Below are 16,905 nucleotides of genomic sequence, written 5' to 3'. Positions count from 1 at the left end.
GGAAAGAGCCTTCTTGTCTCTCCAGAACAATTAGGAAAGCAAAGGTGTGATTCACTGACACAAAGGAGATCATCTATCCCTTCCTTCCAAAGAGCAGGTATGCAACTGAGTATTAAAAAGGACCTATACTTTCTTGTATTCAAACAAGGACTCTGGCTGCCAGCCAGGACACAAGTCATTTCATGACGTGTGCTGTTGGATTTTAAGCTTCTAGTACTTAACCATAAAGAACATATGGTAATCTATTATTAAAACTTTTTGCACATCAATTTATTCATAAAAAGAACTACACTGTGATAAAATTCTTATGAGTTTCAGTGCCACCTATATTAAAATTAAAACAGAGTGGATACCAAGTGCTTCCTACCCTGACCTTTATACTGAGCAGCATAAAAATAAAAAAAAAACCACACAGCAACCTTAAAAAAATCTTTCTAGAATTTTTTTAAGTGGTATTATTCAAATTGTTTATAGCTCCTATTTAGGAAAAAGGCATCCCTTAACATATTGCAGCAATGAGTTCTCTGAAGAAAACACACACATATAGAAGTGTTCTTACTTCAATCAGAAAATCATTACCTCCTCTCACTAAATTGATGCATCCGATATAAAAACACATTCTAAATTTATCATGAATATTAACAATCTAAAATTTAAAATGGACCAAGTAAATTGTTTAGAAGTTGTTTTAGAAACTCAGGCTGCAAATTATTCAACATAATCAACTGAATTTAAGCTGCCTCTGTACAATATCCTAAGTAAGTGGATTCCTGGGATTCAATTTTGAAGATCAGTGTCGGGCAGCATAGAAAGAAACTTGGTGCAAACTTCTGCAGGGCTGTTTGGAAATCCCAGCCTTTGAAATTCTTCACAATTCAGTCTTATTTAAAATATAGAGAACTTAAGGATGCTGCAAAACAGCACAAGACCAATGATAGTTCTGCTTTTTAATTGGTTTTGTTTCTTTACAAAACCTCCTGGCAGTGGTTAATAAGAGACAGGGCTATACTCTTTCCAAAAGGAGGAAGGATGACCTCTAGTACAGCCTTGTATGTCTAATCAGCACAGCCACTGTATGCTTTATCATACTTTTACATCTTTGTTACTATCCTTTTTTTTTTCTGACACTGCCCAGGCAGGCATCTTTCAGGTACACTGCACTCATGCTGAAAGCTCTAGCCCATAAACCCCTAAATGCCTCTTAGTATTGCCAGTTAGCTGCTCATTTCTGGCTCCTTCTGGTAAAACATATTTAGTAAATTTTCATTTTTCAGACAACTAAAAATCATTTAAAGATCTTTTGTACTAAACAGCTTTTTCCTACCTTCCTTCAAATTTTATTCAAGCCTTTATTTGTTAGAACTAACTTATCTGAATTCTCTGTTCCCTGTTCCAGCCCAGGATGTCAGGTCCAGATCTTTATATTCACATTACAATTCTCAAACGTATAGTAATTTCAGCTACAACTGGTAAAGATATAAAGTGGTTCTTGAGAAACTGAGGGTATAGTGTAGATCTTAAAGTCTGCTTGAGCCTCACAGATCCTGCATAGTCAATTACTTATTTGGTGGTTCCCTGTTGGTTTTGACCTAAGCTCTGCTCTCTCTTCTCAGTCTTATCTGCACTTTGCTTTCTTTGATCACAGCCAAACACAAATATATCCTCACTTACGGTGTTACAGTTCACTCTGTTGTAGCTTCCTTCAAATGCTCAGACGGAGTAGCAGTCATTTCTGACTTAGAATTTTGATGTATCTTTCATGCACACAAATACTTATAAATACAAATTCCCAGACCACTTCTATACCTGCAACTATAGCATGACACTTAAGAATCAAGAAAAATTTCCCTCCAAATACCACAAGCAGCAAAGAGTGTTTATTTTGAAGCAGAAAAGCATGAGACTTGGAAAAGCAATATATCACCAAACTAGATCGTGGTTACTTGCTTCCATTTGTCTAATTTCCTAGTCTAAAAAGAACAAGTGTGAAACTGGGACTGTCTTTGCAAGATCTTGAATTCACTACTTAAATCACTTATTGATTAACATCTGGAATCACAATCAGATTGCACACTGCAAAGTGAGACAGAAGGTATTAATCATGACAAAATGTTCCTAAACCAACAGAGTACAACCGCCCACTCAAACCTCCTATAATGACACTTGTCCAGAATTTAGTTGCCACTCGCCATACTAACATACTCCCTGCAACAACCATGTGGCTGATTCAATGTTTCAATTCAACCTCAAATAGACAACCTACCAACAGCCTTGAATAAACCCAATTTAACCAAGAAGCTAATTTATCTCACAGAAACTCTTCTTTTCCAAGTCACACCTACAGTTCAACTTTTGTGAATAAAGTATTCAATTTATTCTCTTCAGGCTTTCCCTAAATGTTACAGGAAAGTCCACATGATCCCATCCATTAAATGCCATTTCTAAATCACCCTATGTAAATAAGCATCTTAGGACTTCTTCATTTCTTTCCTTGGTCATTTTCGCATAAATTCTTCACAAAGTAGCCTAATGGACATGAACTAATATGTGGACTCTACGTAGGCTTGGAGAGAAACAAAATCACTTTGCTAGGTACAACAAATTTTCCTTCTGAAAGTGAGTAAAAGATTGGACAGTCACCCTTCATGGAACATGTTCATATCAACTGACAAAAACATTATGGCAAAACCAGTATTTCTTTTCATACCATAAAACAGAACATTACTGAACAGCTTTACATTCATCATGTTTTAAACATTTCCACATTTACATAAAGAAAAAAAATGCTTTAACAGCAATGCTCATGCAGGAGGAAAGAGGAAAACCCCCATTACCTTCAACTTTACATGCACGCAAATTGCTGGCAGTGAGAACATTAGTGGTGTGACAGAGAACTCTGCTAGGAAAAGCAATTGCATGATACAAAGAGGCAGTACCTTCTGCAGGACTAATACAGCACTGAAGTGATGCATTTGATAAAACAGATTGTCAGGTTTAGCCAAAATTAACAATTTCCTTCCTTTAAATGTCATTAAGAACCTGAGACACCTTTCACAATCACAAATTACAAAGCTATCTATCTTTTGCTACAAAGATAGAGTATGCATGGAGATTATAGTAGTCAGGTATGGACAGAATCATTCACAAAGCATCTTCTCAGCTCTCTGAAAAAGATGTTCTGTGCTTAATCACTGCCAGACATGCTGGTTTATGTATCTTCTTACTTTTCTCTCCTCCACCAAATTGGTCTCCTGTACTACCTCATAAAAAAAATCAATGAAAAGGTAAAGCAATCAATGAAAAAAGAATGATATAAATCACTATTCGAGGCTAAGCACACAGCTATATTCTTCATTCTCTCATATTCAACTTGCTTTCATAATGTCATTATTTCAAAGTGTACTCTTTATTTCTTATACAAGCAAAATTTGTACCACAAAAGAAATTAATAGTTTATTATGACTCATAACAGTAGCTGCAACATTGCATTCTGAACCAACATACTCCTCTAGGAACAGCAGTGGCATAAAATCTCCTCTAATACAACATACTGGCAGTTGGCCATTATGTTATACAAGACCTTCCTAATATATCTTTATTTGCAGTCCTCTAGAAATGAATACTGCCTCTTTAATTATTAAGTGCAAGTGTTAGTTGAGTGCATCCAGATCTCGTAAGATTACAGCCCTTGGGGTGACTGAATGGGCAAAGAGCATCAGCCTTGCTTTAAACACTACCAAACTTCCACTACTGATGGACAAAACATGGATGTTTTGTGCTGAAGGAAAAAGTGATTTTAGTCCTTGAGAAATTAATAAAACTGCATGGTTCAATACTACTTACAAACTGAAAAAAGGGAGTAAAAACCAGGAAAGTAAGCATCTGATGGATTGCCTTTGGACAGATCAAACCACAAATTAAAATCCAAAGTAAGAATGAGAAAAAAAGAAGTTTTATATATATTCATATATATATATTTTTATATGTAAGCCAAAAACTCCAAGAAAGCCAGAGGATTTCTGATAATCTTCAAACTGTAAATCAGGTTTACAGGGTTTCAAAAGATAAAAAATTAAGTAAGAAGATTACTATTTACAACAGAAATTTTCATAGAGCCTTTGTTACACCTCTAAAAAGCATATATATTCCTGTTCAACAGAAATTGGAAGTCAAGCCAGTGATGCAAAATGCCTTTTGCTTCTTACACTAGAAAACAAATTGAACTGTGCAAGATAGAGCAAGATATATTCCATGAGGTGTTTAGCCCTGGAAACTGTACTAGCATACTATAAGCATCCAGGGAAACTGCTCCTTACTCAGGCAGCTTTAACTTTCATTAATTATTGACACTATACAAAGGACTTCAATGGCTTTTTTTTTTCCATGGTTCTGCTGCTTCTCATGCATATTGTGGGAGCTCCTTTCCCTGAGGATACAGCAGCTTGGAAATGTGCTTTGTCCTCAGCATTCTTTCAGTTTACCTTCATTCTTGAGTAGGTTCTTACGAAGTTGTAGCTTTTCAAAGGACAAGAACAAGTCATTTAATGCTAACTGGGATATACTGTTTATAGAGTAGGTCTCAGCAAGTTCAAGTCAACGACACTCAAACCTCTAACAACAGTCAATCAGCTATTCAAGTACTTCAAGGACAATGTCAGACTTCACCTTCTGTAGGACACAGATTTTCTGGAGTCTGAAGGAAGTGCTTTCCTTAGCTTCCAGTTACAGGCTTACATCTGAGCTAGTGTTTTCAAAACTCTGCTCTTATGTCAGCTATTTTAACAGGTGAATTTTGCTAACACACAAAGATTGATTTTCTACATTTTGTTTGGAATTAATATATCTGACATGATATCAGTTTAAAGACTAGTACCAAAATTAATTTCTTAAGGTTGGTTTATAGTAAATTCAATTACAAACCCAGCACTGTGTATAAAGGTATGCGTGAAGGACAAGTTAACAGAAATTAAAAGGAGTTTAAAAAAAATGGCTGAAAGATGATGTTGATTTTATCCTACCACCTGAACTACTCTGGCAGCTTGTAGTCTGTACAGTTTGTGTTCAAACAACATGGGGATTGGTCTTACAGCATGTTTAAATTGGCATAATTTCAATTAACAGAACGGCTCTTACCTTGAAACAGCCTAATGGTGATTTTCACTGCCCTAATGCCTCCAAATCATTCCAACATGCCCTACCTGCAGTATGATACACACTGATATTTAGGCAATGGTTTCCTCCATTTTCAGGGAATGTTTTGGATGCAATTAGCTAAAGGCTTTCTGGACTGTTCAGACAAGATGGAGATCCTGTGGCAGGGCCAGGCTGTCAGGCAATAGATGCCAGCACTGGAAATAATTTACTTTGGTAAATGATACAAAGCAGTCTGGACCAGTAACATCCATTACCAAACACCTATCATCTTCTGTAACACTCGTGAGAACAGAGTTTTAAATATGTCTGCAACTGTACATCTTGTGGGATCAACAGAATAGTCTTTACTGAAGAAACTCTTAAAACCCAGTCAGAATTTAATGGCAGGCCAGATTTCACTGACACTCTGTGAAAGCTTCATCTATTTAAACACAGTTTATCAGTTATGAAGATTATCAGAAAAATACAGCACAAGCAAGCCCATCAGGAATAGAAAGGCAATTTACAGTGAGGAGGTGTACAGGGTTCAGGAACTTGGTCACAGTATGGAGAGGCTGCGTGGGGCCAGACAAAGATATCTGGTTTAGGATGAGGATGAGGAAGATGAGAAGATACAAACAGTTGGAGAGGAGACTCTGTTCTTGAGAGAGAAGATGAGGAAGTATCAGAGGCTAAAAAGTGAAACAAAGAGAATGATAAGGGGGTGGGGGAGGGCAGGAGAGAAATAAGATCCAACAGGATTGAACGGACTCATGGATGGCAAAAATGCAAAGCATTTGTTTCACTATTCAGTAAGATGGAAATGGCTTCTACATAAAATAAATACCACTTCTTCTGAAAGCAACAACAACAACAAAATACCCCTTTTCTTATATATACTCTCCTTCCATTCTAAACTAGATTCAAAAAACCAAATTAAAATTTTTCCCTGTATATTCTAGTGTATACATTAAAAAAATATATTTGAGGGGAGACAAAGACCAAAGTCTAAAACTAAGGTAATCATAGAATCATCGAGGTTGGAGGAAACCTCTAAGATCATGGAGTCCAACCATTAGCCTGCGATATTGCTTCTTCAGACGATAAACTCAGTGGACTGGAAGCAAATTGAATAATCTGTTTTGAAAAAGGTTGAATGCAACTTATTTTAGCCAAATAGCCAATGAGTGTCTAGTGATTTGCATGTGCATATATCTGCCTTTGGATATGAAATGAGTCTGTCTCAAAACTTTTTTCCCCACCTCTCTATTTATTTCCTTCATCAATATATACCAATCTGGGCTCATGCCACTCATGGCAACCACCTGAAACAGAAGGCAAACTTACAGTAAATTTGACATTCTTCTTGATCAGGGCATTAGGATTAACAGCCTTGCCTTGTAAGAAATCCACAATACACTCTTTTGATACTTCACAAGTTACACAAATTTAAACTTGAATCACTTAATCATTGTGGGCTTGGTATGAGCTCTATATAAAGTAGTTTTTTAATAACTTTTTTTTTAAATGACAGCTTATTTGATACATCTAAGAAAAAGAATGTACACTCATTACAGTTAGATTTTTTAAAGGATTTTAAAATTCAAATTGCAAGTAGATAAGTTTTCAGATTTGAATTTTAGCTCTCATTTCTTGGTGCTCAGATTGACTGAACTCAAGACTAGACGGGCAAAGAGGATCACCATCATAAGTATTAAGGAAAGTTAGGAAGGGGAAAATTTCCAAATGTTCACATGTATGCACACATATAAACCCATTCACATGGTGGCTTTACACTGTGTAAATAGGAGGGGACCAACCGTTTCCATCCTAAGAGAATTTCCAGCAATACCTTTCTTGCATACCCCAATTTTAACATGTGGGTTTTTATTTGCCAAATTTCTGCATTTCTAAACACTGAGGATCCACAGGATTTGCACATGAGCTCTGTCAGCCCTATAAAGGTCTAAGATCTCAACTATCTATTGTTTCTATCATCTACTTATTGTGAACATATTTTATTGATGAGTCTGCTTAAGCTTCCTCAAATCTACGACAAGCTTGACTTCTTTCATTCTTATAGCACCATAACCTTTTAACTCCTGCAAAATTTTTCAATCATATTCTGGATGAAGGATCCTAGACAAACCCTGGATTTGGAGCTTTTATATATATATGATTATATAGGTACAGTAGATAACAAAGTTCTAGTCCTTACCAGAAATTGAGTGCTGGTATTGCAACAAGGCTTCTTCTGCTAAAATTAACAATGAAATAAAAACCCAATACCACTAAACAAAACCAACTCCAACTCCCAATTAAAAGGAAAAAAAAGACACCCACCCTCCACAATTATCTTTTATAAGAAAAAGAATCAAAAGGGGACCCCATATTTTTAATTTCCTATTTTGCTCTGCTTGACAGTAGAGATAAGTTCTAACAACACAGCTTAGATTCATAAAAAAAAAACCCCACAAATTGGAACCACTACAAAAATCAGAATGTTTGTAGAGATCATGTTTTCCAATCAGGATACTGGCTGCAGAATTTGAATCTGGCGCAAGCTTCTTGAAAAGCTCACTGTTTTGGATGAGTTGAGGAATATGCAGTGTTTAAAATGCACCAATTCACTATGCTCTCAAGTGTGGCAGATATAAAATGGGACACCCTGAAGGTATAAACCAAGATCTTTGTGCTCCCATTAGGAAACAACAAACAAACCCCCACAACTAACCACAAAAAAACCCCTTCCACAACACCCATCCCCAACACGCACTTTTTTGAAGCCATAGAATTTTATCTATAGCTATGTCTATCTATATATGTATGTGAAACCTTTAAAATCTAGTTATGTTCTTAAAAATCAAACAATGAGCTACTCTAGAACATAGAATGGTCACCATTGAATGATATAATGTTATCTTCCCCATTTTATTGATATGAACACAAGAAGACAAAAGATTCCACATTAGGGGCAGCAGCTAAATTATGCCATATCATATTGCAGTTCTTTGAAATCAGGTGACCTGATCTTTGCAACCAAAACTACTTGCACTACAGCAAGCACAGAACACTTCTACTTTACTTGAAATATAAAATTAGGTGAACATCCAATCCAATTTTAACTTTCAGAAGTTAAATACCTACACTGGATTTTTCTCTGCTACACAGTTCTGATATTAAACAGAGACATACATTACACACTTCCATGTATCTTAATTTATGGCTCAAGAGTACTCAAATTTATAGGGTGGCAAACTTTCTCTGTATCAGTTTGCATTGTAACAACTAAATATATTAATAAAAGCAAATCAGGTACTGTAAGTATTTACTGACATGTAACAATCTTTGCTTTCAATGTAGTGCACCTGTGCACCACAACGTTTTAAATGTATATAAAAACATCACAGTATACATGATTGATTAGAAATAAATCTTGCTTATAATGTCAAAGTTATGTTTGCAGTAAGCCTACCCACCCATGTCAATACATTTTAACATCTATTCCAGATTTTAATTCATTTAATTAGCAACAAAGTCTTCATTTTTTCAAGATAAAATATTCTCTGCAATTTTTCTCATTTACCTTTCTAAAAAAATTTGCATGTACTGAACGGACAGAAGAGCACAGAACTTTGGCAAACAGGCTAGTTTGTGTGCTAATTTTTAGCCTTTGCATAAGAAAATGACACTAAGCTCAGCAAGATCCATACTATAGATAGTTTAATTTGCAGAGAACATGGTCAGTAAGTACTTCATAAATACAAAATAAAAAAATCTTATATGTCTATTTGCACTTCCATGACAACAATGAAAAAATAACTTCATTTTGCCACATAAAACAAAAACACTAATGCAAACTCTAGCTATAGCCAGACCCTTTAACCTATTTTATTGTTCAAATGCAGTTCTTACCTGTCTCAGGATCACTGAAATCTGGCAATGTAATTGTGTTCAGCTGTCGTCTGTCAGCAATAGCTCTGTCTAACAGGCTGCTCCCACGTCCAGAATCACTGTAATGAGGTACAGAAAGTGTAAGCTATTAAAATATACAATTATATACTGATATACAAGTTGCATGCTGCCCTACTCCCACAAAGGTTCTTGCTATAAAGGTTCCTGCCATGACCAAATTTAGTACCAAACACCACTAACCACTCACGGTGCATTAAGCCAGTTGTATTTAAACAGAATTAAGCTGAGCAAAACTAAATCCGTATTTACTTCAGCAACGCTGTTTTCATAATTAATACAACCACAAAGGGAATACTGCCTTTTAATTTGATGCATAACTAACACATCTACAGAAAGGATTTATTGTACCTGAAATATTTACATAACATGAAGCACAGCTATCACAGAGAGCCAAGAAGTAAGTTTGAAAATCCACACTTTTCCCAGGCTGAAGAGAAATACTAAACTCAGAACATCTAATTTTAGGTAAAGGTGTTATAAAGATGCCATAAATACATTTCACATAAAAAGGCATCACAATTATCTCTAGAGCTTTGGGATGGGCTTCTTTTCTTTTCTTTTTTTAATATAGGCACACATACATATAAACTGCCTAATGTTGAATTTGATCCTAATAGCATAGTAGGAACATTTTGAACACTTCTAACATGCCACGTAGATCACACAATCAGAGTTATATCAAACAGTGAATAAGGAGAGGGAAACCTTTCTCCTTCCATCATGACACTTATCCACAGTTCCTGTCCATTCCATCCCTAATTTGATTTTAATGCACTACCAGAACTTCAAGAAAAGACTTGAATGTCAAGATAAAAAAGAGCAGTAGAAACAGATGCAAAGTAGTCCTGGTTAATCTTTCCATTTAGATGTTCTTGAAGGAGAATGGTGACACCAGAGTTAGCAACCACTACTGTTTGAAGCTGACAGGGCCAAGAGTAAGTGTTCACAGTCACTGCTGATGTCTGAAGGAGGTATTACTTATCGTGTGTTTAACACGGCACAGTAGCTCTTAGCACAAGAATAACAACAACAATGAAGTAATGACAAGCCATGATTAGAGCCCTGATCTGTGAAGAGCATGTACCAGCAGAGATGGAAGGTGACTGTGCTGGAGTACTTGCAAAGGCTCTCTGAAATTAGCTCACACAGAAATTGTTAACTATTCTGCAAAGAACAGCAGTCTGATATTAAACTCTTAACCCCCTCTGCCCACACACACAAAACCAGAGAACTAAAATAAACCACCACCCACTAAGTCAGAAGAGAAATTTTCTCCCAGGTCCATGCTGCTCGTTCAGTGACTTTGAGTTGAAAATGATTCAGCTCAAAGCTTTCTGGTTGCTGATGTACTTGCTTTCTGCAACCTGAGTGATGCTCCCTGCTCCACAGCCCAGTGTCAGTCTGTCTTAATGTGCTGTGACTGACTCAGGTCCCTACCCAGGCTTTTCCTGCTACACCCTCCAAAGTTTGCTGCTCTGGACTGCTCACTAGCTCACTAAGGAGGGAAGCAATTTTGCCTCTTCTGACATGAGGTCAACTCTCTCAGTTGAGAGATGCACATGTTTACACAACTGAGATCAAATAGAGCAGAGCACAAACTGAACAGATATTGTTCCTCATACAGGTACACAGGTATCTGATGCCACTTGGTGCAAAGCTCTTCTGCTGTAGCACCTCTCATCCAGAAACTGTCAACCCTTCAAACAACCAGACAGCAGGAAATTCTGCTTGTCCTCCTCTCCACGTAAATGATAAATGTGTTGAATGGCACCAGCACGGATTTCTGCTAAGCGGCCTTCTCATTTATTTCACAGCTCATCTAAATATATACATTCACAAAAGCACTTTGGAAACCCAAATAGGACTATAACAACTTAATGCCTTTGAAGAACCTAAAAAGGTTCAAAAGCAAGACCTCCCTTCTTTTTTTCCCTTAAAAAAAAAGAAAACGTGACTCCCCAGCCCTGGAAGTGTTCAAGGCCAGGTTGGACGGGGCTCTGTGCAACCTGGTCTAGTGGAAGGTGTCCCTGCCCATGGCAGGGGGCTTGGAACTAGATGATCTTTAAGGCCCTTTCCAACCCAAACCATTCTGTGATTCTGTGACTTTGCAAGCACATTATATCCATCCATGTGACCTCTGACGCTTCTATAGTCTTAATTAATGTCTAGTCCTCTTCCATACTATTTAGTGAAAGTCTTTGAACTAAATTTCCACTACAGCAATCTCTCTACTAGCCAATATAAAAGACTCTAAAGCCCAGACTGGTAAAAAAACCAAGTACATTGAGCCCCCTCAAGGAGAATGGATGAGCTTCCCAGTCTCTGTAATCAGACCTCATCACTCTGGCATACCTCACTTCACAGAACCCTGGGTAGTTCTACATGACCTTCAACTGGTGTCTTTGCACTTCAGTCTTCAGATTCCCAGAGGATTAGTTTGTTCATATGAAATACCAGACCAAGTAAATGCAGGACTGCTGACCTAATATTGCCCTGAAAGGCTACTGAGCAAGGTAGCAAGTGGCCTAGAATTGTTCAGCATCTTACCTTGGGTTAGTGAGATTGTAGCAGGATTTCCAGATCTGGAGCATGTGTTTACAGGTAAGGAGTGCTTCATCTGGGCCTCTGCACAGGGACTCCAATTTGACTTTTGTAAACAGTAATCTAGCGAAAAGGAAAAGAAACTTAAAAAAAGAAAGAAAAGATATTCCAATTCAAACAAACATTTTTAAAGATAGCCAACATGACATGAAACTGGAGAAAACATAACTTCAAATAAGTAATAATTTAGGTTATAGTTTAATGAAGTTATTACAATAAAGTCAAATACCTAATGTCATCACAGGAACACTGGTTTTTACAAGATGGCCTTTTCTATGGGACAGAGCAATAGTTGTCAGGATTTTTTATTTATTTTTTTTTTAAAGTTACAAGACAATGTAGCTTGGTGAAATATCAAGATCACTAAGAACTGTACTTCACATGTTGAAGAGTGACATCCATCCCTGCCCAGGGGTGAGGGAGGGATTGGAATTAGATGATTTTCAAGGTCCCTTCCAACCCAACTCATTCTGTGATCTATGTCTTCACTAAAAAAAATACAAATTTTGCATTAACTGGCTCAGGTGATAGTTATCTAACATATAACTCACAGAAGAAAACAACTCTGTTACTGATGCAGGTTACTTCCCTATGATATCACCTTGTATTACAGGAAAATGCAAGGGGCTGTACTGAAGAAAGTACCACTAGACCAGGTAAGATTTGTGGGAGGTAAAGTCAACAAGAAAATGTAGCTCCACTCTACATTACATCGACAAGTCGATGTTTGAATTTTGAACATTCTGAACATTTACAAGTGACAATCTGAAGACAGCACAGCATTCATCAAATCTGCAGCAAACTATTCGTAATGGAAGCAAACATGTTTGCTGGAAGTCACTATAAATTAATTCTGATTTCTAAGTTGACGTTTCTAACGGCAGCAAGACAAATAAAGTGCACAGCCTCATAAGATGACAACTGCATATTCCTTTTACATTCCATGTATCAAGCTGAAGGTTCTTTACAGAGATTAACTTAGACACCTTCCTAGATATTTAAAGAATATAAATGCAATGTGATGATAAAGGAGTTACTCAATTGGCATGCACATTTATAGGAGTCCCAGCACCTGGGAACAGATAATACACTAGAAAAATACTAATTTCAAAGCAATTTTGAGTAAATTGCAAGATTAAGAAGTACAAGGCAGGAGGAGAGTATGCATATAAAACTGTTAGCCTAGTTTCTGTTTTTAAACCCAGGTATACTTTGGCATTTTTTTCCAGTGCAACCTTAATCATACTAAGTGAAAAATTTGTGTGATTGCTCATATGGTTTGCGTGGGATGACTGAGAAGGGTGTAGAGGGTGGGCAGGTGTGAAAGCTCAGAAGTTTCTTATCCCAAATACAAACTTTGAGGCTGCTAATAGTAACTGAAAACTGCCAGAGAGTTTTCTCAAGAACAAGAAATTACATCAAGTGCCTCAGCAAGTCACAGTAGCTAAAGCTTTAGTGTTGCATTGAACATCCTCTGCAGAAACTACCCAGCATGTAAATCTAAAAATGAATCACACTACTTTAAGTGTACAATGTGTGTGCTGTGGGACTGAGGAGGAAACAAAAGGCAGGTCGCTGAGGTAGTTAAAGAAAATGAGCACCTGTAGATAAGCCAAGTAAATAAGGACATATGGAATCTCACTTGATGTTTTTATCAGAATGGAGAATGGAGTGATCAGTTACACTAGTCTAGCTTTCTTCCTATCAGTAAATCAGATCTGAGCACACAGGAAACTATATAGATAATTTAAAGTCATATTTAATTTGGCAGAGATGTTGTCTCCAGGGACTCATTTAACTGTGACTATATCACTGGAAGAAAAAAATGTCCAGGTCTGTCCATCATTTTACTGAAGAGAGAAGGAAAAACGACAAATAACATCCTCCTTCCCAAACCCAAAATCACAGGAATCTACCTCATACAATCCCTTCCCTGTTTCGCTGTAGGTGAAAGAAGATAGTACTTTTTACAGTTTGAAGAGCCTACAGAAGTTCCATTTTTTAAAATCTGTGATCATAAAGCACTTTATACAAATTATGGAATGTAACCCATTCAGAAGCACTGAGTTTGCAAGTCACTCTAGAGGGCCAATAACCATGATATATACCTTATTATGTACAGTTTACATATAGACCAAATTTACATCAACAACCTTCAAGCATTTAAGACTTCCAGGAATTTTGTGGCAGGGAGAAGGCACAGGGTCAGTAAAACACTAAGATTCAGCATGTAAGATCTAAAAGGAAAAATGGAGCAGGAGATAGAAAGGAAGGGAATCCGATTATTAAGAAATGACATAAAACACATGTACAAAACAGGAGGAGTCTGTGCAACAAAACCACTGGAACATGGGCTACTAGTGCAGGATTCAATGTTGAGAGTGCAGAAGACTTGTAAGAATTAAAGCAACACATCAGAGTTTGGTGCTTTTGGATGCATTTAGTACACATGCAACTGGCAGTCAATGGGACTAGATGGCTGCACATTTCTCAAAATACAAATAATAAAGTATGGTGGAAATATAGTCACAATTCTAATAAAGAAAGGCTATAAAATTGTATCTAATAAGGACAAAATAAACCACACTGGTGTGGGATTATCCACACTGAACCAAAAACAATCTTGAACAGAAAAGGTTGCATTATAAAGCCACACAGAGCAACTTCCCTGGATCCAGGAAATATTTTGACTATAAATCATAAAGGAACTAAGACACTTCAGAAAACTGAGATAGGATGTTAAAAACAGAATGAAAACCTGCCAACTGTACATAACTGATAAACGGGGGAAGGAAGCGAGGAAAGAGGAAAGAGGCAATGGAAAGTAGGAACACCAATGGTCTCCCAAATGAACTTAGTTCTTTCAAGCTCCCTGGAAACATGGCTGGAGGAACGAGCAGCTCAAGGACAAGTATGACCAGGAAGGTTTTAGAAACCATGAGGTAGGTCGTTTGAAAAAAGATTTTCTGAAAGGTCAGCTTCAAGCATCTGTGGAGACAAGTGTCCTGGCATACAGCCTGCATTACTGACAGAGAATTTTAAACCTTACAGGGACATCTTCACATCTGGTTTTGAAACACTATCGAAGAGGATGAAGAATGGATAAAACCTACCAAGTGATAGGATGATGAAAATTAAGCTATATATTTTATGAGCATCATGAATTATCTGTTTGTAAGAGTCAGAGGTTTAAACTACTGGCACACAGTGCCAGAGTAACCCTGACATGGTGGAACAGCACTCATGACTACGAGTGCAAGTACCAAGGAAAGGACAATATTGAAAAAGAAATGAAGATTAGGACAATGTGTGTCAGAGATGTGTCAAACGAATAAAGATAACAGGTAAGAACAGAAACCTGCTTGGGTCAAATCCTTTGAGGAAGGGAAGTAGGTAAACCAGGTTTTTTTGAATACAGAATAGGGCATTTGTTCCAGCATCAGTGTTTGACATGGATGCAGATCTTTAATGTTAGCTAAAAATAAAGTGAATTGTATCATTTTTGGAGACTAATTACCCAGACACAAAATGGAGAACAAATCAAACTCTTAAGTGGAAAGGCTTAGTTATTCTTGGAGCTAATAGCTGATAAATTTACGAAATAGCTACTGAAGCAGCAAATTACTCCATTACTTTATAGACTGTTCTCACTGACTAATGAGGACATTATAAAACAGCTGCTCATAACCTAATCCATATATTACTGGATTTTTATTTAAATGAAGAATGAAAAATCCCAAATGGGTTTATAAGTAGGTCTTTGAATTTCAGCGGCATACACCCAAATAAGTTGATAGCGAAGGTTAGCAAAGACATCTGAGATGCAGCAGAAGTCTGGTGTTTAACACAAAGATGCTAAAACATTTAAGGATCTGCAACTCGAGTTTAAGGGGTAAAACTCACTGTGTGACAAGCTAGTCATTGACAACACTGTGCAAGTACAATAACAGAAATATCCCACAGAACAGGAGATCTCCAAGAATATCTAGATCCTCAAGAATAGCAGGGGACAGACAAGGGAGAAAAAAAACTGGCACAGAAAGCCACAACTTAGGTATATAGTAAAAGGTAAAGCTAAACTACACCTGAACAGGTTATTATACAAAAAAGTTATAGTATTTTAAATGGATGTTTTGTATCTAAGTAGGAAATAAAAGAAAATGTGCATACTGAACAGTGACAGCAGGATGAATATTAAAGATATTCAGGAACAAACCCCTAACTCCCACCATAATCCTCACCTATGTTGTCTCAGATATGAAAACAATGACAAATGGAGAACAGGAACACTTTAAGAATGATTAAAGTTAATGCACTCAAAAATAATTCATTTCTCAGAATCATGGAAACAGTGACGCATAAGATTGTCCTTTCTAAAGTAAAAACTTGAAAGAAAATATCACTTCTATAATGACTGGGGAACAGCAACTGTATTGCCAATATTTTCATCAAGAGGGAAGGAGTACTAGATAACATCATTAATGGAATAAAGGGTTATTGTCCAAATTTAATAAACAGATTGCACCAAACAACCTGTGTAACAGTTCTTCCAAAGCAGAGCTGCCTAGCAGCTGGGTTCTCACGGTGAGACAGCTGTGAAGAGGCCAGATGCAATTCAGGAACGTACTTGTTGGAGCAGAAAGAGATGCTGCCATTGTACAACACCCCAGTGAGACCACATCTAGAATGTTGTATGTAATTCTCATTGTAACTGTTAAAAACACACACACGAAGAATTTCAGATTGGAGCAGCTGCAGAGAAACTATGTGAGGGTGATCTGTTGACTGGAAACTGCGGAGTATGAAAAATACCTCATTTAGTCAGTCTACCAAAAAAAAGTCAAGAAGAGGTACAAATTCTCTCTATTAATGCAGATGAGACAAGCACCATGAAGGGAAAAGAACAATTATCTAGAGGATAATGTTTCCAGAAAAATATATATAAAGGCCATTCAGACTATTAAAACATTGAAGATGGAAATTAGGTCTCAAGATTATAAACAAAATTATAGAAAAGACTGTTTCCTCAGTTTGCTTTGGATAGACTGCAGAAGAGGTGGAGCAAATAACCTAACTACTTAAAATACAGCTGGTAAGTTAATGGAAACTACTACAGATAGGACAGCTGTAATTATGGGGCCTTGTGACTTCCGAGCTTCTTGCTGCTGCTCTATTTCCTAGTCAGTACAAACTAAT

General features: G+C 36.9%; 1 protein-coding gene across 1 annotated transcript in view; it reads right to left on the bottom strand.

Annotated features, from left to right (window-relative positions):
- TTC7B (tetratricopeptide repeat domain 7B) overlaps positions 1-16,905 on the bottom strand; it is a gene marked incomplete at its 5' end in the record, with an annotated part of 79,547 nt that overhangs the window by 37,587 nt on the left and 25,055 nt on the right. The window contains 2 exons of the mRNA XM_009071206.1: positions 9,049-9,146; positions 11,656-11,772. Coding sequence (XP_009069454.1) covers positions 9,049-9,146; positions 11,656-11,772 — 215 coding nt within the window. The remainder of the gene's footprint in view (positions 1-9,048; positions 9,147-11,655; positions 11,773-16,905) is intronic.

Source organism: Acanthisitta chloris, unplaced genomic scaffold, assembly GCF_000695815.1.
Source record: "Acanthisitta chloris isolate BGI_N310 unplaced genomic scaffold, ASM69581v1 scaffold4043, whole genome shotgun sequence".
Taxonomy (NCBI): domain Eukaryota; kingdom Metazoa; phylum Chordata; class Aves; order Passeriformes; family Acanthisittidae; genus Acanthisitta; species Acanthisitta chloris.
Note: the sequence above shows the minus strand (reverse complement) of the source record. Positions and strands in the feature narration are given on the sequence as shown.